The sequence below is a fragment of the Rhinolophus ferrumequinum genome, chromosome 11, assembly GCF_004115265.2.
Source record: "Rhinolophus ferrumequinum isolate MPI-CBG mRhiFer1 chromosome 11, mRhiFer1_v1.p, whole genome shotgun sequence".
Taxonomy (NCBI): Eukaryota; Metazoa; Chordata; class Mammalia; order Chiroptera; family Rhinolophidae; genus Rhinolophus; species Rhinolophus ferrumequinum.
In genome coordinates, this window is record NC_046294.1 from 58,618,500 (window position 1) to 58,635,564 (window position 17,065).

A 17,065-nucleotide genomic window follows, 5' to 3' on the forward strand; every position below is an offset into this window, starting at 1 on the left:
ATAGTTAGCATCTTAATAAGCTGGTTTTCCCAAACTTTCTCTGCATTTACCTCAGAAACGTTCCAATTGGGAGTATGCTGATTTTCCACCCAGGAATCTAAGGACCTGTTTTATTTTCAGGCTCATTGAGTAGAGACTATCTGACATTGATACGGGACAGCCCCCTCACTATAGGAATTTCAAGTTTCCTTTTCGCTAGTTTCTTAGCTCCCTAGTCCCTGGTCTTAATCACAGTTCTAAATCAGTTTCTTAATCTTAAACTAGAGATTGCTCCTAGCCTGAATCACAGAATATCTCTTACCCCCTGCTTCAGATAATTACCCACTAGTTTTTTATTGGGCCCTGCAGGTTTCACATAACTCATGTCAACATCATGGGGTAGGCTCTATCGGCCAAGAAGTAACGTGCCCAAGGTAAGTTTTCAGTGAAAAGGACAGGTTCAGGGTCACTCAACTTTCATCTCGAAATTTCACACTACAGCCTCTGTCCTGGGATGCGGAGGCTGGTTGAACGAGAGAGTCCTCTCCGCGTTAGCCCCGTTTCCAGGCTCACAGCCCAGTACCTCCTTCCGCGGGAAGCCCCTCATCAGGAAGTCGCTGGTGCGTGTAACCTGCGTCCTGGGAACCCAATCAGCGGCCCCGACTCCACGCCCGCCTAAGCCGAGTCACGTGTCCGCCCAAGATGGCTGCGCCCTGGCGAGTTGTGCAAAGGTTGCAGTGAGCCTTAGCGGCTGAGGAAGACGAAGAGGAAGCACCGAGTGCTGGGAGGACAGAAGAACTGACATCCCAGGGAGGGAAGCGCAGTAAGTCCCCGGGCATCAGAAGCGCAATGCGGTGACGGGCTGTTCACCGACCTCTCGGGAATGAGATCCCGGGACTGAATTGGAAAGGGAAGAAGGAATTGGCCCTATGGCGCCGATGGTCTCTTCATTTAACACCCTAGAAGAAAAGACCTTGTATTTAAAGTAAGCCAATAGAAAAAAAGACAAAAAAGTGCCTACACTTTAAATTTAATCCCCGGTTACTGCCAATTTACAGAGTATCCTGGGCCTAACAATTTTCAGAGGCCCCACTTTTCTCATTGCCTATCTCGGAGCTATCCTTAGTGACATGAGATAGCTAATGCAAATGCTATTTGAAATATTTGTAGTATTTAAAGGTGGCACTATCTTTGATAGAGATTTATTATTAATAACGAGAACACAGTGACCTATTGCGGGCTGCCAGATCAGAACTTTTACTGAATTAAGGATGATTTTTAATAGTCACACTGTAAAAAGGGCTATTTCACAGAACGCCGAACCTTACCAATATGGAGAGCTTAGAACACAAAACTAGTAATAGAATTAGGCGGGACTTTCCGAGGAAGTAATTTATTTCAGACATATACACTGTACACTTTCTTTATATACACCGAATTTACTTCTGTGTCTCTCCACCCTCCCCTCCCCAACACAGAATCAGCCAAAGCTTCTATAGGGCAGAGATTCTATCATATTTTTGTAACCAAGGCCCTCAAAAAGTTTGAGTCCAGTATGTCTAAATTCCTAACCTGCACTGTACGTACTAGTTTAATTTTAAGGCTAGGAATATGAAATTGAAGTGTCCACAGCATTTTCCAAGTTATATCTAACAGATACCCAATAAATGTGTTAAATTACTGTGTCGTAAATGAATCTTGTAGCAAATGGATGACAGTGAATCAAGACAATCTAATTTCATAAAAGCATGTTGTCTTTTGCTGTTATCTCTGAACTTTTGCTTTTCTTAACTCTGCTACCCTGAAATCTTAATGAGACAAATCATTAAAAACTCATCATTTGCCATTGCCCTAACTCTGATTCACCCCAACTAGTGCAGGGATTAACAAACTACTGGCCTGTAAGCCATACGAAGCCTATAGCTTTTCTCTGTATGGCCAGCCAGCTAAGAATGATTTTTTTATTTTTAAAGGGTTGTTTTTTTTAAAAAAAAAAGTATTCAACAAAGACCATAAGTGACCTGCAAAGCCTAAAATACTATCTGGCCCTTTAGAGGAAGTTTGCTGACCTCTGCTGTAGGGTCTACCTAGCAGTGAAATTACATGTCATGTGTCTTCTACCTACCGTGTTTCCCCGAAAATAAGACCTAGCCAGACAATCAGCTCTAATTTGTCTTTTGGAGCAAATATTAATATAAGACCCGGTATTTTATTATATAAGACCTGGTCCTGGCTAGGTCCTATTTTCAGGGAAACACAGTATTAAATACCAAATTCCTTTCTAAAGTGCTCGTACCCAAATTGGGTATGTTTCCACCAAGGTATGTTACTGCCCATTCTCACCAGTAATTGAAATTCTCAGGTTTTTATTTTAGGTAACCTGGGTACATATTGGTACCTCAATGGTTTTCTGTTTCACAGATTATAAAGAGGTTAAGAGTATTCTCATGTTTATTGGCTGTTTGGCTTTCCTTTTCGTGAAGTGCCTGTTTAAATCTTTTGTACTTTTTGTTAGGTTGCTTGCCTTTTTCTTGTTGATTTGTACTTCTTTACATATTCTGGGTACTAACTGCTCATCAGTTACATTACAAACATTTCTCCCCACTAGCTTATCTTATGATATCTATTGATGAAAACAAGTTGTTAATTTTAATTTTGTCTTTTATGTTTAGTGCTGTTTGCAAATTAAGAAATATTTTTAAGGATTATATTCTGTATTTTCTAGAAGTAAAGCTTCTTTCCGTGTGCTGCTTTTCATGTTCTGATTCCTATTTATGAATTGATTTTTTTATGTGAGGGAGGGGTATGGTGTATATGCAGATTATGAATTCAGTCTATAGCTAATTCTTTAAAAATTATTTATGGTCTTCAGAAGGCTTTTTATAAGCCCTTTTGTTTTTTCTATAGATATACATTATTGAAAAATGATATTTTTAATTTTTTTAAGGCTCAAGATGAAAAATCATGAACCAGATTACACTGTCAAGGAAAACCAAATTTTTGATATCATAACCAGAAAAATTAACCAACTTCCAGAAGCAGAAAGGTAAGATCGCGTCTTAGAAATACCTTTTTCCAGGTGGATTTTCATCATCTCAGATTTGGTTTCAGTATAAGTAACAGAATGTCAAAAGGAAACTGAACCTTTCTTGCCTTGATGAGAAAACCAAGGCCCAGAGACATTAACCATTTGCTTGAAGTCAAGGCTATAATTCCTATCTTTGGACATATCTAATTATATGATGGTTCTGTTTTTCCATTTGGCTTATAGTCAAATGTAAACATTTATAGCTTCATTTAAATATAAAAACTTTAAAATAGCTTTTAAATTGTCTTCATTTCTATCATTATGCGTACCAGTCTGAGAGTGCCCTGTAACACACATAGCTAGACAAAGAATGTCAGAAAAATAGGACTGTGACCAAAAGAGCTTTAAGATATCACTAAATAGGAAAAAGCTATATAGGAAACATACTTGACCTATGAAGACACTGAGTGAACTACAGTGAACTCCTTAACAAGGCCTCTCTGGCTAGGTTAAATTTTGAACTGAAAATCTGAAATGAAAAAGAGTGAAAAAGAGCCAGTCTGGGGAGGATGGACGTTTAGTTCAGGTGTCCAGTTATTTTGTGTGATTCTTGCCAAAATATGAGTTTCTAGTTGAATAGGCACTTTTTTGAAAAATTGACTGGCAGAGGGGCTGCTAGATAATTTTGTACTTAACTACATTGTTAACTAAAAAAATGTGACTTTAAGCCATAATAAATTAAAATCGGATTGGGAGACAGCACATTTTGCTATTCAGATTCCAGTTGCACTCCTTGTTTATGTACTTTTTAAATTATATTTTACAGTAATATATCGATATATTTTGATTATAATATATAAAATATATGGGCAAATTACCTCTGAGTATTGCTTCCTATGACTAAAATGGAGATATGTATTTCACAGGATTGTTATGAAGCTCAAGTATTTTAAAGAAAGTGCTAAGGTTTCCCATTCCCTCAGCTCCCACAAAAATAGACAAGTGTTTCATATTTGTTTTCTGTTGTTTGGTAGATTCTCTAGGTTCTCATCACACTTTTAATATTATCTTATGTAACCTCAGTTTAAAAACTGTCTCTACTTCCATTACTTTTAGTAAATTTCTGTTGTATCTCTTACATGTCTTCCACCATCAATTAATCAACGATGAAAACAGTGATGGTAGAAGGTAATTTTTTGTGTCTTAAGCACAAAGTCTGCATGTAGTATCATGTTTGAAGGATAAGCTGCAACATTATGATTGCAAAGTGACAGGTAAGAAAAGTAATACCTTATACAATGTAGGAAGCTCCATTAGGGATTTCTAGAAAAGCTGTTTTAAGATGAGTGTAAAACACAGAAATCAGCAGGAGTATTGTATGGCTACTTTGGCTAATTAAGAGTATTGAGAAATTGAAGAGGTGGTACCTGAGTTGTAGATGGCAAGGCAGGTAGGAAAGAAGCAAGTAGGCCAGAGTTTGGAGTATTTTCAATATCCAGCAATAATTTTAGCCATTATTTTATCCAAAACTAAAGAATTCACAGAACACGCATTTTAAACTCATACATACCTTGTCTTCAAGTCCAGGTCTACCACTTCTCATCTTAAAATACCGATTTATTCTTTATTTCAATGGATAAAGTACCTGGCATAGAGTATCCCTTAAATGTTAGTACTCTTCCAACCCCCCAATATTCACTCTAATGCTTTGGGGAAGAGTGAAAGGAAACATTACTCCACTTTACTGAGTGCCTTCTATGCCAGGTGCTATTGGAACCAAAAGTATTTCTTTGCATCCATTGTCTTCAAGGTGTTTCCCGACTACTAGTGGGGAATGGCTTATAAATGTGTTATGCTAGAGGTAAGTATTGGAAATTGTGGGAGCCCAAAAGAGAGGTATCCAAATCAGACTTTAGAAATCTAACCTACTTTATAGCTGGGAGATATCCGTACTAGTATCCTTTGCAAAAATCACAATAGTACATTTAACAAAATCTAAATATATGATGGTATCTCTTAAGAAATGCCAAATTCAAAAGCCTTTTGAAATAAAAATCTACATGTAAAACAATGATTTTTAAAAGGCTTGTGTTTTATGGAACTATAAGGGATAAATGTTGCATACTGTTATTCCTAAAGTCCTGATAAGTTCTATAGAATATGCCAGAATTGTTGGAGAGCTCAGACGTACAACAGAGCCAAAGAAAATGTTACCATTTTTTCTCATTCAGGGGCCTACTTGAACATGGATCGATGTATGTTGGACTTAATGCTGCTCTGTGTGGCCTAATAGCAAACAGTCTTTTTCGGCGCATCTTAAACGTGACACAGGCTCGTGTAGCTGCAGGCTTACCAATGGCAGTGATCCCATTTTTGACAGCACATGTATCTTACAAAGGTTTTGTAAGTTTACCATTGAATACAGGTAAATTCTATTTCACTCTTACCAGAGATTTGCTTTGGTATATATTTGCACCTGACATTAATCCTTAGCTATTAACATCAAGTAGTTACATGCTGTAACGTAGTTAGTGCTTGGACTACGATTAAATTTTATTAGCCTCTGTAAAATGACAATTAATTCATATTAGCAATGGTCTACCAAACAAGTAAAATGCACAGACATAGCAGTTGTAAATACTTTCCTTTATCTAACTTATCTTTCCCGCAGTGCTTAGAGTGAAATATTTGGAAACTTAATTTTTTAATGCCTTTTTTTTTTAGAGAATTCTTTAAAGAGAAAAACTATTTTTATGGGAAGACTATGTAGTAAATTTCTCAAAGCACTAAATGTATATATAAGAATTACGAAATATATGGAGATGTGATTTCTACAGTTTACTGTATATGCTGAGTGCTTAGAGTATAGCTAATCATGACAAACTTTTTGATTAATGATTTGAAATAAAAGTATTATTACTACAGGTGGTGGTGAGGAGAGAGGCAGTCCATTTAATTTCTCCTCTTGTTAAGTGCTGGTCCAAATTTAATTAAATTGGATGAGTCTCTTGTTTGCATCTCCATGATGAGTGTGGAATTTTTACGTCCCAGGGAAACCTATTATTGCCCAATGACTGAACAGACTGACTGAGTGAAAAGTTACTAAGTTAGCTTTCTGTTTTTAATATGCCTTATACTAATTTGGAAATGAATAAAGAATTTTATAAAAATAGTTACACTATATAATGTAAAAATAGATGAAGTATAAATTGTGAAAAAAAATTCTCATGGATTAAAAGCAAGCTCCTTAACGACAGAAAAAAATAATACCTCGGGTTTTAATACAAGTGCAGAAAGCTAGAAGCAGTGCAAACCAAGATTAAGTTCAGAACAAATTAGAAAATCGTTCCTAAGATGTTTAACCAGTTCATTCCTAGCTATTGTAGATTATCCGTACATTATACCTTTTAGCATGCCTTGTAGAATTGCATTTGCTATATTACTGTCTGAAAATTGAGTGTCTGTGATACACATGTAAGGGGACCTTGCATTCTTTAAATAATGTTTGCTTGACTCTCATGACCTTCATTTGCAGAACTAATTTATTTCCTAGGTGATCTGAACTGTGAAACATGTACCATAATACGGGGTGGATTAGTTGGTCTTGTTTTTGGTGGTCTGTACCCCGTTTTCTTGGCTATACCTGTGAATGGTGGTCTAGCAGCCAGGTAGGATTCTTGGTTTTCTCACAATCATTGAAAAACTTCAGTAATATATAAATGATTATCTAGAAAATGTACAACTTAAAACAACAAACACATTTTGTATTTGTAAAGGAAATATCCCCTTTTGATTTGAAAGAATTAAGACTTGTTTTTTCTTATAAGTAATCAACTACTACTTCTCAAATTACTTCTCAAGAACTTGAAAATAGTTCAGGAAATCTATCACCCTGTACCTCTTGGGTGCAGTTCAGGTTATTAACCCTAATTTGTGTATTGAATGCCAGCCACAAAGCTGCAGATAGTACTCTGCCAAGCATTAAAGCCACATCATATATGCAATGTACTTAAGAATTTGAGCACTTCCACTAAAGAATTTCATCAGAAAATGTCTAACTATAAGCCTGCTACTCCAAAATAATTCAGTTACTCTCTGATGAACTCTTGTATCAGCAATCTATGTGATATGAACCTGCAGAGGTGAAATGGAGAAAAGGGAGAATTAAAAAAAAAAAAAAAAATTTAGGACTAATAGTATTATTGCCTTAATCTTCACCTAATTTTAAGACGTTTGGGATTAATATATATTTTACATCGGTTTGCTACTCGATACAACTATTTCTAATGAACTGTTCTCAATGTTTTCTTACAGGTATGCCTCAGCCCTGCTACCAGAGAAAGGAAACATCTTAACTTACTGGATAAGGATTTCTAAGCCTATCTTTAGAAAGATGTTATTTCCCATTTTGCTCCAGACTGGGTTTTCAGCATACCTTGGTTCTAGACAATATAAACTACTTATAAAAGCTCTTCAATTGCCTGAACCTGGCTTAGAAATTCAGTATTAAGCAAATCTGTACACAAAAATAAAACTGTGAAAATAACCTTTGTCTAATGTGTGAGTAAACATACACTTATAATTTATCACAAGGTACAATTCTGGGACCTACAACAAAATGCCACACAGGGCAACAAAAGGCTAACCACCAGTAAAGGCTACCCACTGAAACAAGACTTCTCTAGTTTGCCCAACTTCTTTGCATAACTTCTCTAGTTTGCCCAACATTGTCTCTTACACCTCACTTGCTCTACTCCTTTGCATTAGGCAGAGTTTGATCTTTAACACAGGAAAAAATAACCATAGAGCAATTTACAATGAAGACCCAAACAGGAATGAAAATTGGGGGTGTCGGGGTGGGGGGGAAATCAGTACACTACAGCAAATGTTCCTTACACTTCCTTTTCCCAATTCATGGGTATTATTAATCCACAGACTCTAAGACCATATCTAACCTTCCTCAAAGAAGGATTAATTCCAGTATTCTTTACAAGTGGTTATTCAGGCTCAGCTTGAGCTGTTCTAATGATAGCGACATACTTCAGAGGTCACCTTATTTATAATTTTTGGAAAGCTTTGGAATCAGACTCAAACCTTTTTGTTTTTAAGATGTGTAATGCTAAGCAATTTGACTAGCCTCTCTGGCCCTCACTGCTCATTAACCACACTCAACTGGTATTACATAACATGTAATTTGCCTAACAGCACTTGACATATCAGGCACTCGAATGGTAGCCATATTCTTCCTGTTGCACCTGGTATTGTTTTCTGAAATACCCTAGTCTATTCCTCATTTCCTAAGATCATGTAAATTTTAGAAGTATCCCATTGTGTTCCCCTTCCTAAAACTTTCCATCTCAGTTCTTTAAAGCGTTTTCTTTTTTGACAGCATCTAATGCAGTATTGTCCAACAGAACTTTCTTTGATGTTTAGTATCTGACTGACAATGTTAGCCACTAGCTGTGGCTACTGAGTACCTGAAATGTGACTAATACAACTAAATAACTGAATTTTAAATTTTAATTAAATTTTTAGCTACATGTAGCTAATGGCTACTGGATAGCACCTATCTAGACCAACACTTTTCTTACGAAACAAGCCAGTACTACCAAACAAAGTACTAAGTGACATCATAGGTTATATATAGCACAAGCATCTTAACTATTCCTTCCAAATACAAGGACATATTAATCTTATGCTACTTAAATTTATATGAAGAGAATATAACCTGTAAACTAGAAAAAGCACCTTAAGTGAAATAGGCTTTCAATGTCTATAAAGAAAAAGAAAGTACAGGCAAAGAAGTGAAATTAACAAAATACATTTTCAATTTTTCAGAGAGCAAAGATGATTTGTTCTTTCAGCAGGTACTTAAAAATGTATTCCCTACCAATCTTATACAGGAAATTATCCCACTTACAAAAGCATCTATGTTTTATTGTAGATATTCTCTGGATTATAGAATTACGGGTGGTTTTTCGTTTTGTCTCGATTTTCTGTTTTCTATAATGGACATGTTTCACTTCACAACTAGAAAAAATATATATAATTTTTCTCCTTTTAAAAGGAAGAAATAAGTTAACCTATTTCACAAGCTAAAATATCAAGATAAAAAATCTCTGACCCAAAATTATACATTTTATCTGCAGTCTCTCACTTTTATTTAAAGCAGAGTTCTACTTGTCACAGTGAAGTAAACAATGAATTAAAAGTAATTCCTTACTTCAAAAATTAAGAACCATAATTACTAGACTCCTTAAAAATAGAGTATGGTATAATCAACTTGAATAATTCAAATATACGTAACTAAATTGATTGGTACAAATTGTTTTCTTACTTATCCTTAAACATTCCCACATTTACTCCCTAGCGTAATTATAAATGGACACCGGAGTTTACAGTGGTTTAAACAGGATATCTTTCTAACATCTTTCCTTTACACCATGTGTTTCTTAAATCATCTTTCCCATTAATTAATAGGAATAGATAACATAAGCAAAAGAGCATGTTATTTTAAATCTGTTGCTCTAAATCTTTGCCAAAATTTTTGGTCAGGAGGCAGGTGTCATGTGAACCTGCCATGATCTGCATTACAATTTAAGGAAGTAGTCATCTGTAGCTCAGACCTAAAGAACACTGCCTCAGCCAGGAAAATGTGACATTTCAATTCAGTGACAATAAAAGATCTATTTAAATCTTTTACAATTTACTTTGTAGTTACTTGGCTTTAAAAAAAAAGATTCATATTACATTATACTTAAAATATGAATATAATCTGCAAACCCACAACTATAGTACACTAAAAGCCAAAGGGGCCTAGGAAATTGTGGGTATACAGGAAAGATACAGAATTTGGAAGCACAGTCTAAAGGAAGTTGGCCCACCAATAAAATTCATTATCTATGCATATGTTCGAAACACCATTCGTGAATAGATTTTAAAATTAGATTAAAAATTGAGCAAAATTTTTTCAACAAAACAAGTAACTTTGGATCAACAAAAATTTTTAAATTATTAAAGTCTGCTATGAACTGATTTCTTTTTAAAAAGTGGGGGTAAGAGCGCTAAGTAACAAATCGAGAATGTACAAATTGGGGGAAGGTAAAAAAAACACCTAGGAATAAAAACACTTAACAGTAGTAACCAAAGCAACAAAAAAACAAGTTAGAGAGCAACTTCCTATTAACCTATATCTAAAAGAAATTATCTCTAAATAATACATGATTTATGTTCCTAATGACAAAGTAATTTACTTTCTGAGTAAAATGTAAAATATCTCCAGTTTAATTTTTCTGCACTTCAAAACTGAATGTAAATAACCATTTGCAATCCAGGTCAGAGCGCAGAGCTCAGTCTGTTGTAATACACCAGGGAATGACAGGTGGACAGAGTATTCATGTATTGCAAGTTGAAATCGTGACAAATACTGTGCTGGCCAAACAAAACACTCTACAAGTTCCTAATGAAAGACCTCCTCCTTCTTCTTTCTTGGCTTAGGTGGTTAACTACCTAGCTTCTGAAGAAAAAACAGCAGGATAAAAAGCTAAGTATATAAACATTTGGGAGGGTCTCGAAACTTTGTACTGATCATGAGTCTGGGAAAAAACCTAGAAACTTGAAAACATTGTATTACTTAGTTACCAGATTACTTAGCTTAAAAATCTAAGTTAGTAAGACCTTAAACTATACTTTCAAAATGGTGAACTTAGTAATCACATATTTTTAAAAGATCCATTCTGTTCTATCAAAGTGTTAGTTATGGTCACCAAATAGTGTTGATGCTTAATCTTTGGTTGTGGAATTACAACCAGCTGCACTGTTTGTACTGTAGGAACACCCATCAGTCCTCAAGCATAAGTCACTGGGAATGCTCTTTGCTGCCAGGCATCAGACACTGAATACACTTAGATTACAAGAAACTGAGTGGATTTAATAAATTCTGTATAATACTATACAACAACCAAACTGTATCGTTATTAGGTTGGTGCAAAAGTAATTGTGGTTTTTGCATTTATTTTTAACCTTTTAAACCGCAATTACTTTTGCACCAACCTAATATAACGAATCATTCTGGAAAGAAAAGAAGTAAGAGCCTATCTCCTACCCCCTCCCACTTCTATCATCTGCATGGTTCCCAAATGTAAGATAATATGGCTTGGTCTAGACCAGGTGAAAAAAATGTATTAACATAACCCAACAAAAATGAAATAAAACAATCCAGAGTTCTGAGTGTTTTTTCACACTTGTAATAAACTGGAAAAATGTTTCAATTAAGTAAAACAACCATATTCCATGAAAAAAGCCACTCCCGTAATCCAGAATACTAAAGCCCTTACATAACACTAGAGAAATTTTAATTTATATAAAACAGTAGAAACTAGTATACCATTCATTAGGAACCTCAAAATATTCAAAAAAACATATATATATGTCAACAACTCAGAGAAAGCTCAACAAGCCAAAACCTCAGAATCCACACATCCTGGGATTACCCTGAATTGCATTTAACCAACCACACATTTAGTCATAAATCAACTTTTTCAAAGATATACAAGTCAGTGCATCTATTTAAAAAGACTACTCTTTATAGCTAAGGACTTTACATTACTTTCATATTCTACTCGGCAAGCTCTGTCTGTACTTCAGATTCTCTCTCACGTTCCAGGAAAAAACACAAACTCATGATATGCCTTGTTATCACTGATGGATTGTTCATATAATTCTACTCTACTAAATATAATTCCATAGAATGTGCTCTTGATTATGTAAGAATCTAATACTCCTTGATGAAATACTATAATTCTCTTCTCCAAGGGTTACAATTTTTTAAAAAGTATGCAAAGAACTGAGTATCACTCCCATGAAAGACAAAAAAAAAAAAAGTATAATTTTGTTCCAAAATTAACTTAGTCTCATGTGTTTCTATTAAGTCTTTCAAGGATTCCAGAGAATCTTTTCATATCTCCATTTCTGGAAAGTGAAATCTGGAAAGTGAAACCAGTATAGAAGTAATTTGGGAACTTGAAAATGGCATTCATTTTTTTCAGCAGATGCCAAATTTTTGACCGACATGGCTCCCACAATTACTTTGTTACCATCAGTCCAGTCAGTTAACAGGTTGTAGGAAAAGATTCGTTTTTGCAGACACTGCTAAGCTGTTTAAAGAGAAGAGAGAGAGATTAATTTAGTGATTATAAAATGCACAAATATTTAAAATATTTTGAACACTTTTTGTCGGCTTATAGGACAAATGTGTGACTATATTTTAACAAACGTGGACATTTTCGTTAAGTCTGGTCAAGGAAGTGCAGAAACAGTTAAGTCAATATGATAGAAATAGTAGGTCAATATGATGTGTTAGTTCAATTAATGTATGAATTGCTGTCACCATCAGAAGACATTAAAAAGCTATAATCTTTAGTTCTGTAACATTTTGCCATAGTGGCTAAATTAGGGGAAAAAAAGGTTCCCCAAATACTAAATTGTTTTTTTCCATTACAGTAAATAAAGCCAAACCGTAAATTTCAAAACACTCCATATTATATTCCAGAAATCTCCTTTATGCAACTATCCACCAGAACACAATTTTTTAAAAATAGTAAGACAACAGTTTCATATTAATCATAACTTTTTTAATTAACAAGTAGTGAATAGGACACTTTTAAGATATTCTACTACATACTGAAATAAACAGATCTATTGTAAATTCAGAAACTCAAACATTTACAGTAAAATGTGCTTACACATAAATGTGACCAAATTTATTTAAAGCCCCTGTTAGATAGGTCCTAAATACATGCAATACCATGTAAAAACAAGACCATGAAGTTGATGTAAAAAAATGACAAAATCACTGAGTCACCAAAATTAGGAAAAAAAAAGAAAATGAAATGGAAACTAAGAAGAGACAGTTAAAACATAAGGAACCTAACAAAGCAGCTTTAAAATAGGTGATACTAATCTCCATTTTCAAAAGTTCTTAATCAAGTATTTCCAAAAACTGCCATTTATAAAATGACATTCTAAAAATCTACACTTGGAATTTCAAAGCAGCCCAATTCAGAAAGCTTTGACTACTGTTTCTCCCCAGCCCCAAACTTCAAATAATGCAGGAAAAGCATTGCCATTAGGAAGAAAATATGCCAAGGAACAGTATAATTTTTAGAAAAACGCACTTACTGCTTCCAGAACCTTTTAAGACCCACAGTCAGCATTAACAACAATTATTTTTCCTATTTTCATCCATTATTTTCCAATGTCATGATAGAGATGAATAAATTCTTTGAGCCCATAACTGAAAGATCAACAAACCTGGTTTTATTATGACACCGTATTTTTGTCATTGGTACTGCACAAAATTATATACAAAGAAATATATACAAAATGTTCAAGTATTAATTAAATTTCAATTCAAGGCTTCTGTTTCAAAAAGCTACATTTAACATATTCCATAAAGATAGCACAAATTAGTCATTTCAAATAATTTTTCCAACTACTTTTGGTTTATATATATAATTCAGTAGGCACTAAAACTCCATGCAGCTGCATTGTGAGGGGCTTGCTCCTGCACTTAGGTATAAGCAGGTTCATCACTCCAGGTTGTGAGTTTGGCTACTACCCATTCATGCTCAAGTGCAATAGAAGATTTTACAAAATATGCTGTGATGCACTGGAAACCAGAGACCAAGTTAGATCTCAAATCGTATTATCTAGCAACAAAACATTTACAGTTGTGCAAGAACAAGGATTCCATTTTCATAACCAAATAACAACAAAATAAAACATTTTATGTGTAAGATAACTTACATCTTTGGACTGCTGGAAAATACTTTTTAATTATGAACATTTTAAAATAAAAGACAGCAGAAGCCCTGATATTACCTCTTTTTCCTCATTTCTTATACTACCTTTTAAAATAAAGCAGGAAATGTGGCCAGCAGCTGGTCCCGTCTCTTCTGCCCCAACAGCTGTATCCACTTTAGCACAAAGAAAAACAAGGATGCTAAATACGTATATACTTTATCAAACAGTGATGTTTCACAAAGAATTTCTTATTGTCTCTTACACTGAAGGACACCGTAACTCTATTTATACAACTGGACAATAGATAACAGAATACTGCAAAAGAATATGTCCCATCTTTGGGAAAAGTGTCAATCGTGTCATTAGTAGCCAGAACAACTCAATTTGTAAAATTATTTTTAAATAATTTTAAATAGGACAAATATATTTGAAATAAGATTCTTTGTGAAGCCTCACTTTACATGTTTTCATTCATATTTCACAACCTTCAAAATCTTACATAAAGTTAACCTAAAATTTTAATACAACAAAAATAAAGGTGTTCAACAATTTATTCATACTCAGTGATAGGGTAATCACTGTGCTGGTTCTCAAAGAAACATTTCATTAACCATTCTGATTCCTCCTCCTATTAACTAATACAGGAGTCTGATATGCATGTTAATTTCCAAATTTTTTCTAATGATGAGATATCTGTTAATCTGAATATTGTATTTCTAGATCTACTGAAAACTAAAAGGCATTCTTGAATATTTAGGAGATTTCTGTCATCTCCAGCAAAATAACTATCACATTGGTGCATGCCCCAAACACTTATTGTCAACCTCTGAAAAGTTGCTCTAAAATTGGAATTCCAATTTGCACCTGGTACAACTCGGAACTTCCATTCAACTTCACCTGTTTCACTGTCTCCAAACTGTATTTCTATTAGCAGCTTTCAGTGTACAGTTGGAATCGATGTCATCCAAGGCCATGTCCACACTGGGGACAGAAGAGCTAGGTACACGCAAGTCTGAACAAGGGGACACATTAACAGCTATTTCAACCAGAAGAAGCATCTTAAATACATTATTTGACCAGCACAAGTCTGTTTCCAGGGTGGACAGGGCCCAAATCAGATTCCCCTCCCGCCTTCCAAAAAAGAAAACAAAAAAATATCTCCACACACACACAAATTGAGATGTTGCCCATTAAAGTAGACTAAGCAGCAGAGCATGAGCGTTACGTGAAGAGATGGATCCTTACCAGGTTGTGAGGCGGGAACGACTGTTCTGTAACCCCTACAACGGAGCCTGGCAGGAAGGAAATCACCTAAAAAAGAAACTGTCAGAGAGATTTAATAGTCACATGTTATCATTAGGAGTTGGTTACAGTGTCACATTCATGCTTTTAGCTAAACACTTAAAGATTCAATATTACTTTTTTCCTCCTCTGAAATGTGTCCAGTGAAGATGTCCCACTAAGGTGTTTTACATGGTGTAAGGGAGTTGAAAGGGGTAAACGCGGATAAAGAGCAGATTACTTGACCCTACATTTTAAGAGAAGACGACGCCTTCCGGGCGCACGCCGAGCAGAACTCCACCGACACCTTATCCTTGTCCACATGAAGACACACTCCTCCCGCCGCGTCGTCCTCTTCCAGCAGGTCCTGCTGCTGCTTTCCCACCGGCAGAGCGTAGTCGTGGTCCCCGGCGGGCGAGTCTCTGAAGAGCGAGGTGGTCAGCCGCAGTCCCACGCCGCTCAGCCGGCTCAGCAAGCGAGCCAGTCCGGTCTCGTTGGCTAAGACGGCGCGTAGGTAGCGACTCTCCTCCTGCAGTGCTTGCACGCGCTTGCCCAGCTCCCGATTCTCGGCCCGCAGCTCCTGGTTCTCGGCTGCCAGGCCCCGGACGCGACTCTCCAGCCCCATCACGTACTCCTTCTTCTTCAGCCGATTAAGACGCGCAGCGGCCGCCGCCGCCTTCCGGGGACTCTTTGTCGCCGCCTGGTTGTTGTCGTTGCCGCTGCTGCCGCCGCCTCCTCCTGGGGACTTCCTCCGCCTCTTTTCGCCGCTACCACTGTCACTGCCGCTGCTGCAGCCTCCGATACCGTTTAATAGCCTCTGCAGCAGGTCAGAAAAGCGCTGCATCTCCGCAGCCGCGGACTCGTCGTCGTCGTCCCCTCTCCAAAGGCCGCCGCTATCCGAACCTCCGCCGGACGAGGAGAGAGGCCCGGGCGAGCTGAGCCCGGGTTCCAGGTGCCAGTCCGGTTGCCGGGGGTCCAGCAGATCCGCCAGTTCCAGCCCGGACAGAAAGTCCATGTCCTCCGTCTCTTCCCCGGGGACGCTGGCGATCGCCTCCTCCTCCATCTCCTCCGGCGAGGGCGCGCGCACGACCACGCCGCCGCGGCCCCCCCTACCGTCCTCCAACTCGCCCTCGTCGCCGCGCAGCTGCTCACGGCCGGGAGATCTGGCTACCGCCGTCTCTTCCTCCTCTGCCGTCGCTGCCGCCCGGGACAAGTCCGGGGGCAGCGAGCAGGTGGCGGCTTGCGCCGGGCTCTCGCTCCGTGTTGGGGAGTCGCTGCCCGAGGCCGCCAGCAGTTTGGTCAGGCTGTGCCTCATGGGGCCCAGCGGCGGGCCCACGTAGGCCCCGGCCTCTTAGACCGGGCCTCGCGGGCCCCAAGGACCCCAGGACCCAGCGCGGGTAGCCCGTGAGCCGGCCAGAACGAAATGACGAGGAAGGTCCGGGTTGCCTCCTGCCCCTCTCGGCTGGTCGACCCCCCGCGCACAGGCGCGGGGGAAGGATGGGAGATCGAGGCCGCGAGGCCCGGCGATGACTCGACCGCGCCACCCAGACAACGGCCTGGCCGGAAGTCGGTCGGTCTCGCCCCAGCCCCTCCCACGGCCTTTCGCGCTCCACCAGGCTCTAGTATCGCGAGAGTTCAGGGAATGCTGGAGTGGGAGTAATTCCAGCTCTCCAGTGATGTCATAGTAACAGCGGCAAAAATAACAACAAAACCACGGGTTTCTTAAAAAAGTGGTCTGCCCTCTTTGCCCTCACTTCTCAACTCTATTCTGGCTTCCACTTCCAGTGAAACCGCTCTCGCTCAGAATTGATCTTTTAGATACCAAATTTGTGAATAATCTTCATCATCCTGGATTCCTCTGGAATTTAAGACTGGTGATCAGAGCTCCCTCTTGAAATTGCTCCTTTCCCTTCCCGTCATAATACAAAATCTTTTCATTTCAGTACTTCTAGAGTACTAGAAGAAATAGAGGTA

The 17,065-nt window shown here is 37.7% G+C and overlaps 2 protein-coding genes across 9 annotated transcripts; one reads left to right on the top strand and one right to left on the bottom strand.

The window, feature by feature from the left end:
* The first annotated feature begins 639 nt into the window (after nucleotides 1-639).
* Nucleotides 640-7,553, top strand: TMEM126A (transmembrane protein 126A). 2 transcript variants are annotated; one of them, XM_033119027.1, is made up of 5 exons: nucleotides 640-802; nucleotides 2,927-3,025; nucleotides 5,239-5,432; nucleotides 6,561-6,675; nucleotides 7,322-7,553. In XM_033119027.1, exons 2-5 carry the CDS (start codon nucleotides 2,934-2,936, stop codon nucleotides 7,515-7,517), a joined length of 597 nt encoding a protein of 198 aa, XP_032974918.1. In that variant the 5' UTR covers nucleotides 640-802; nucleotides 2,927-2,933; the 3' UTR covers nucleotides 7,518-7,553. The 2 variants fall into 2 exon arrangements, with proteins under 2 accessions (XP_032974918.1, XP_032974917.1); XM_033119026.1 differs by lacking the exon at nucleotides 640-802 and adding an exon at nucleotides 815-964.
* Nucleotides 7,554-8,961: 1,408 nt separating this feature from the next.
* Nucleotides 8,962-16,679, bottom strand: CREBZF (CREB/ATF bZIP transcription factor). Of its 7 annotated transcripts, XM_033120346.1 has the most exons (5): nucleotides 15,343-16,679; nucleotides 15,056-15,133; nucleotides 13,915-13,983; nucleotides 13,187-13,301; nucleotides 8,966-12,162 (listed from the first exon to the last, which is right to left on the bottom strand). In XM_033120346.1, exons 1-2 carry the CDS (start codon nucleotides 16,404-16,406, stop codon nucleotides 15,118-15,120), a joined length of 1,080 nt encoding a protein of 359 aa, XP_032976237.1. In that variant the 5' UTR covers nucleotides 16,407-16,679; the 3' UTR covers nucleotides 8,966-12,162; nucleotides 13,187-13,301; nucleotides 13,915-13,983; nucleotides 15,056-15,117. The 7 variants fall into 7 exon arrangements, with proteins under 7 accessions (XP_032976236.1, XP_032976237.1, XP_032976240.1 ...); XM_033120345.1 differs by having other exon boundaries at nucleotides 8,962-13,301; XM_033120349.1 differs by having other exon boundaries at nucleotides 15,056-16,679.
* Between the last annotated feature and the right edge of the window lie 386 nt (nucleotides 16,680-17,065).

Excerpts from the sequence above, each read along its gene's own strand:
- TMEM126A (XM_033119026.1), top strand. The coding sequence starts at position 909 with ATGGCGCCGATGGTCTCTTCATTTAACACCCTAGAAGAAAAGACCTTG. Across the intron at positions 3,026-5,238 it reads CAACTTCCAGAAGCAGAAAG|GGGCCTACTTGAACATGGAT; the intron begins GTAAGATCGCGT and ends TTTCTCATTCAG. Across the intron at positions 6,676-7,321 it reads AATGGTGGTCTAGCAGCCAG|GTATGCCTCAGCCCTGCTAC; the intron begins GTAGGATTCTTG and ends GTTTTCTTACAG.
- CREBZF (XM_033120345.1), bottom strand. The coding sequence starts at position 16,406 with ATGAGGCACAGCCTGACCAAACTGCTGGCGGCCTCGGGCAGCGACTCC.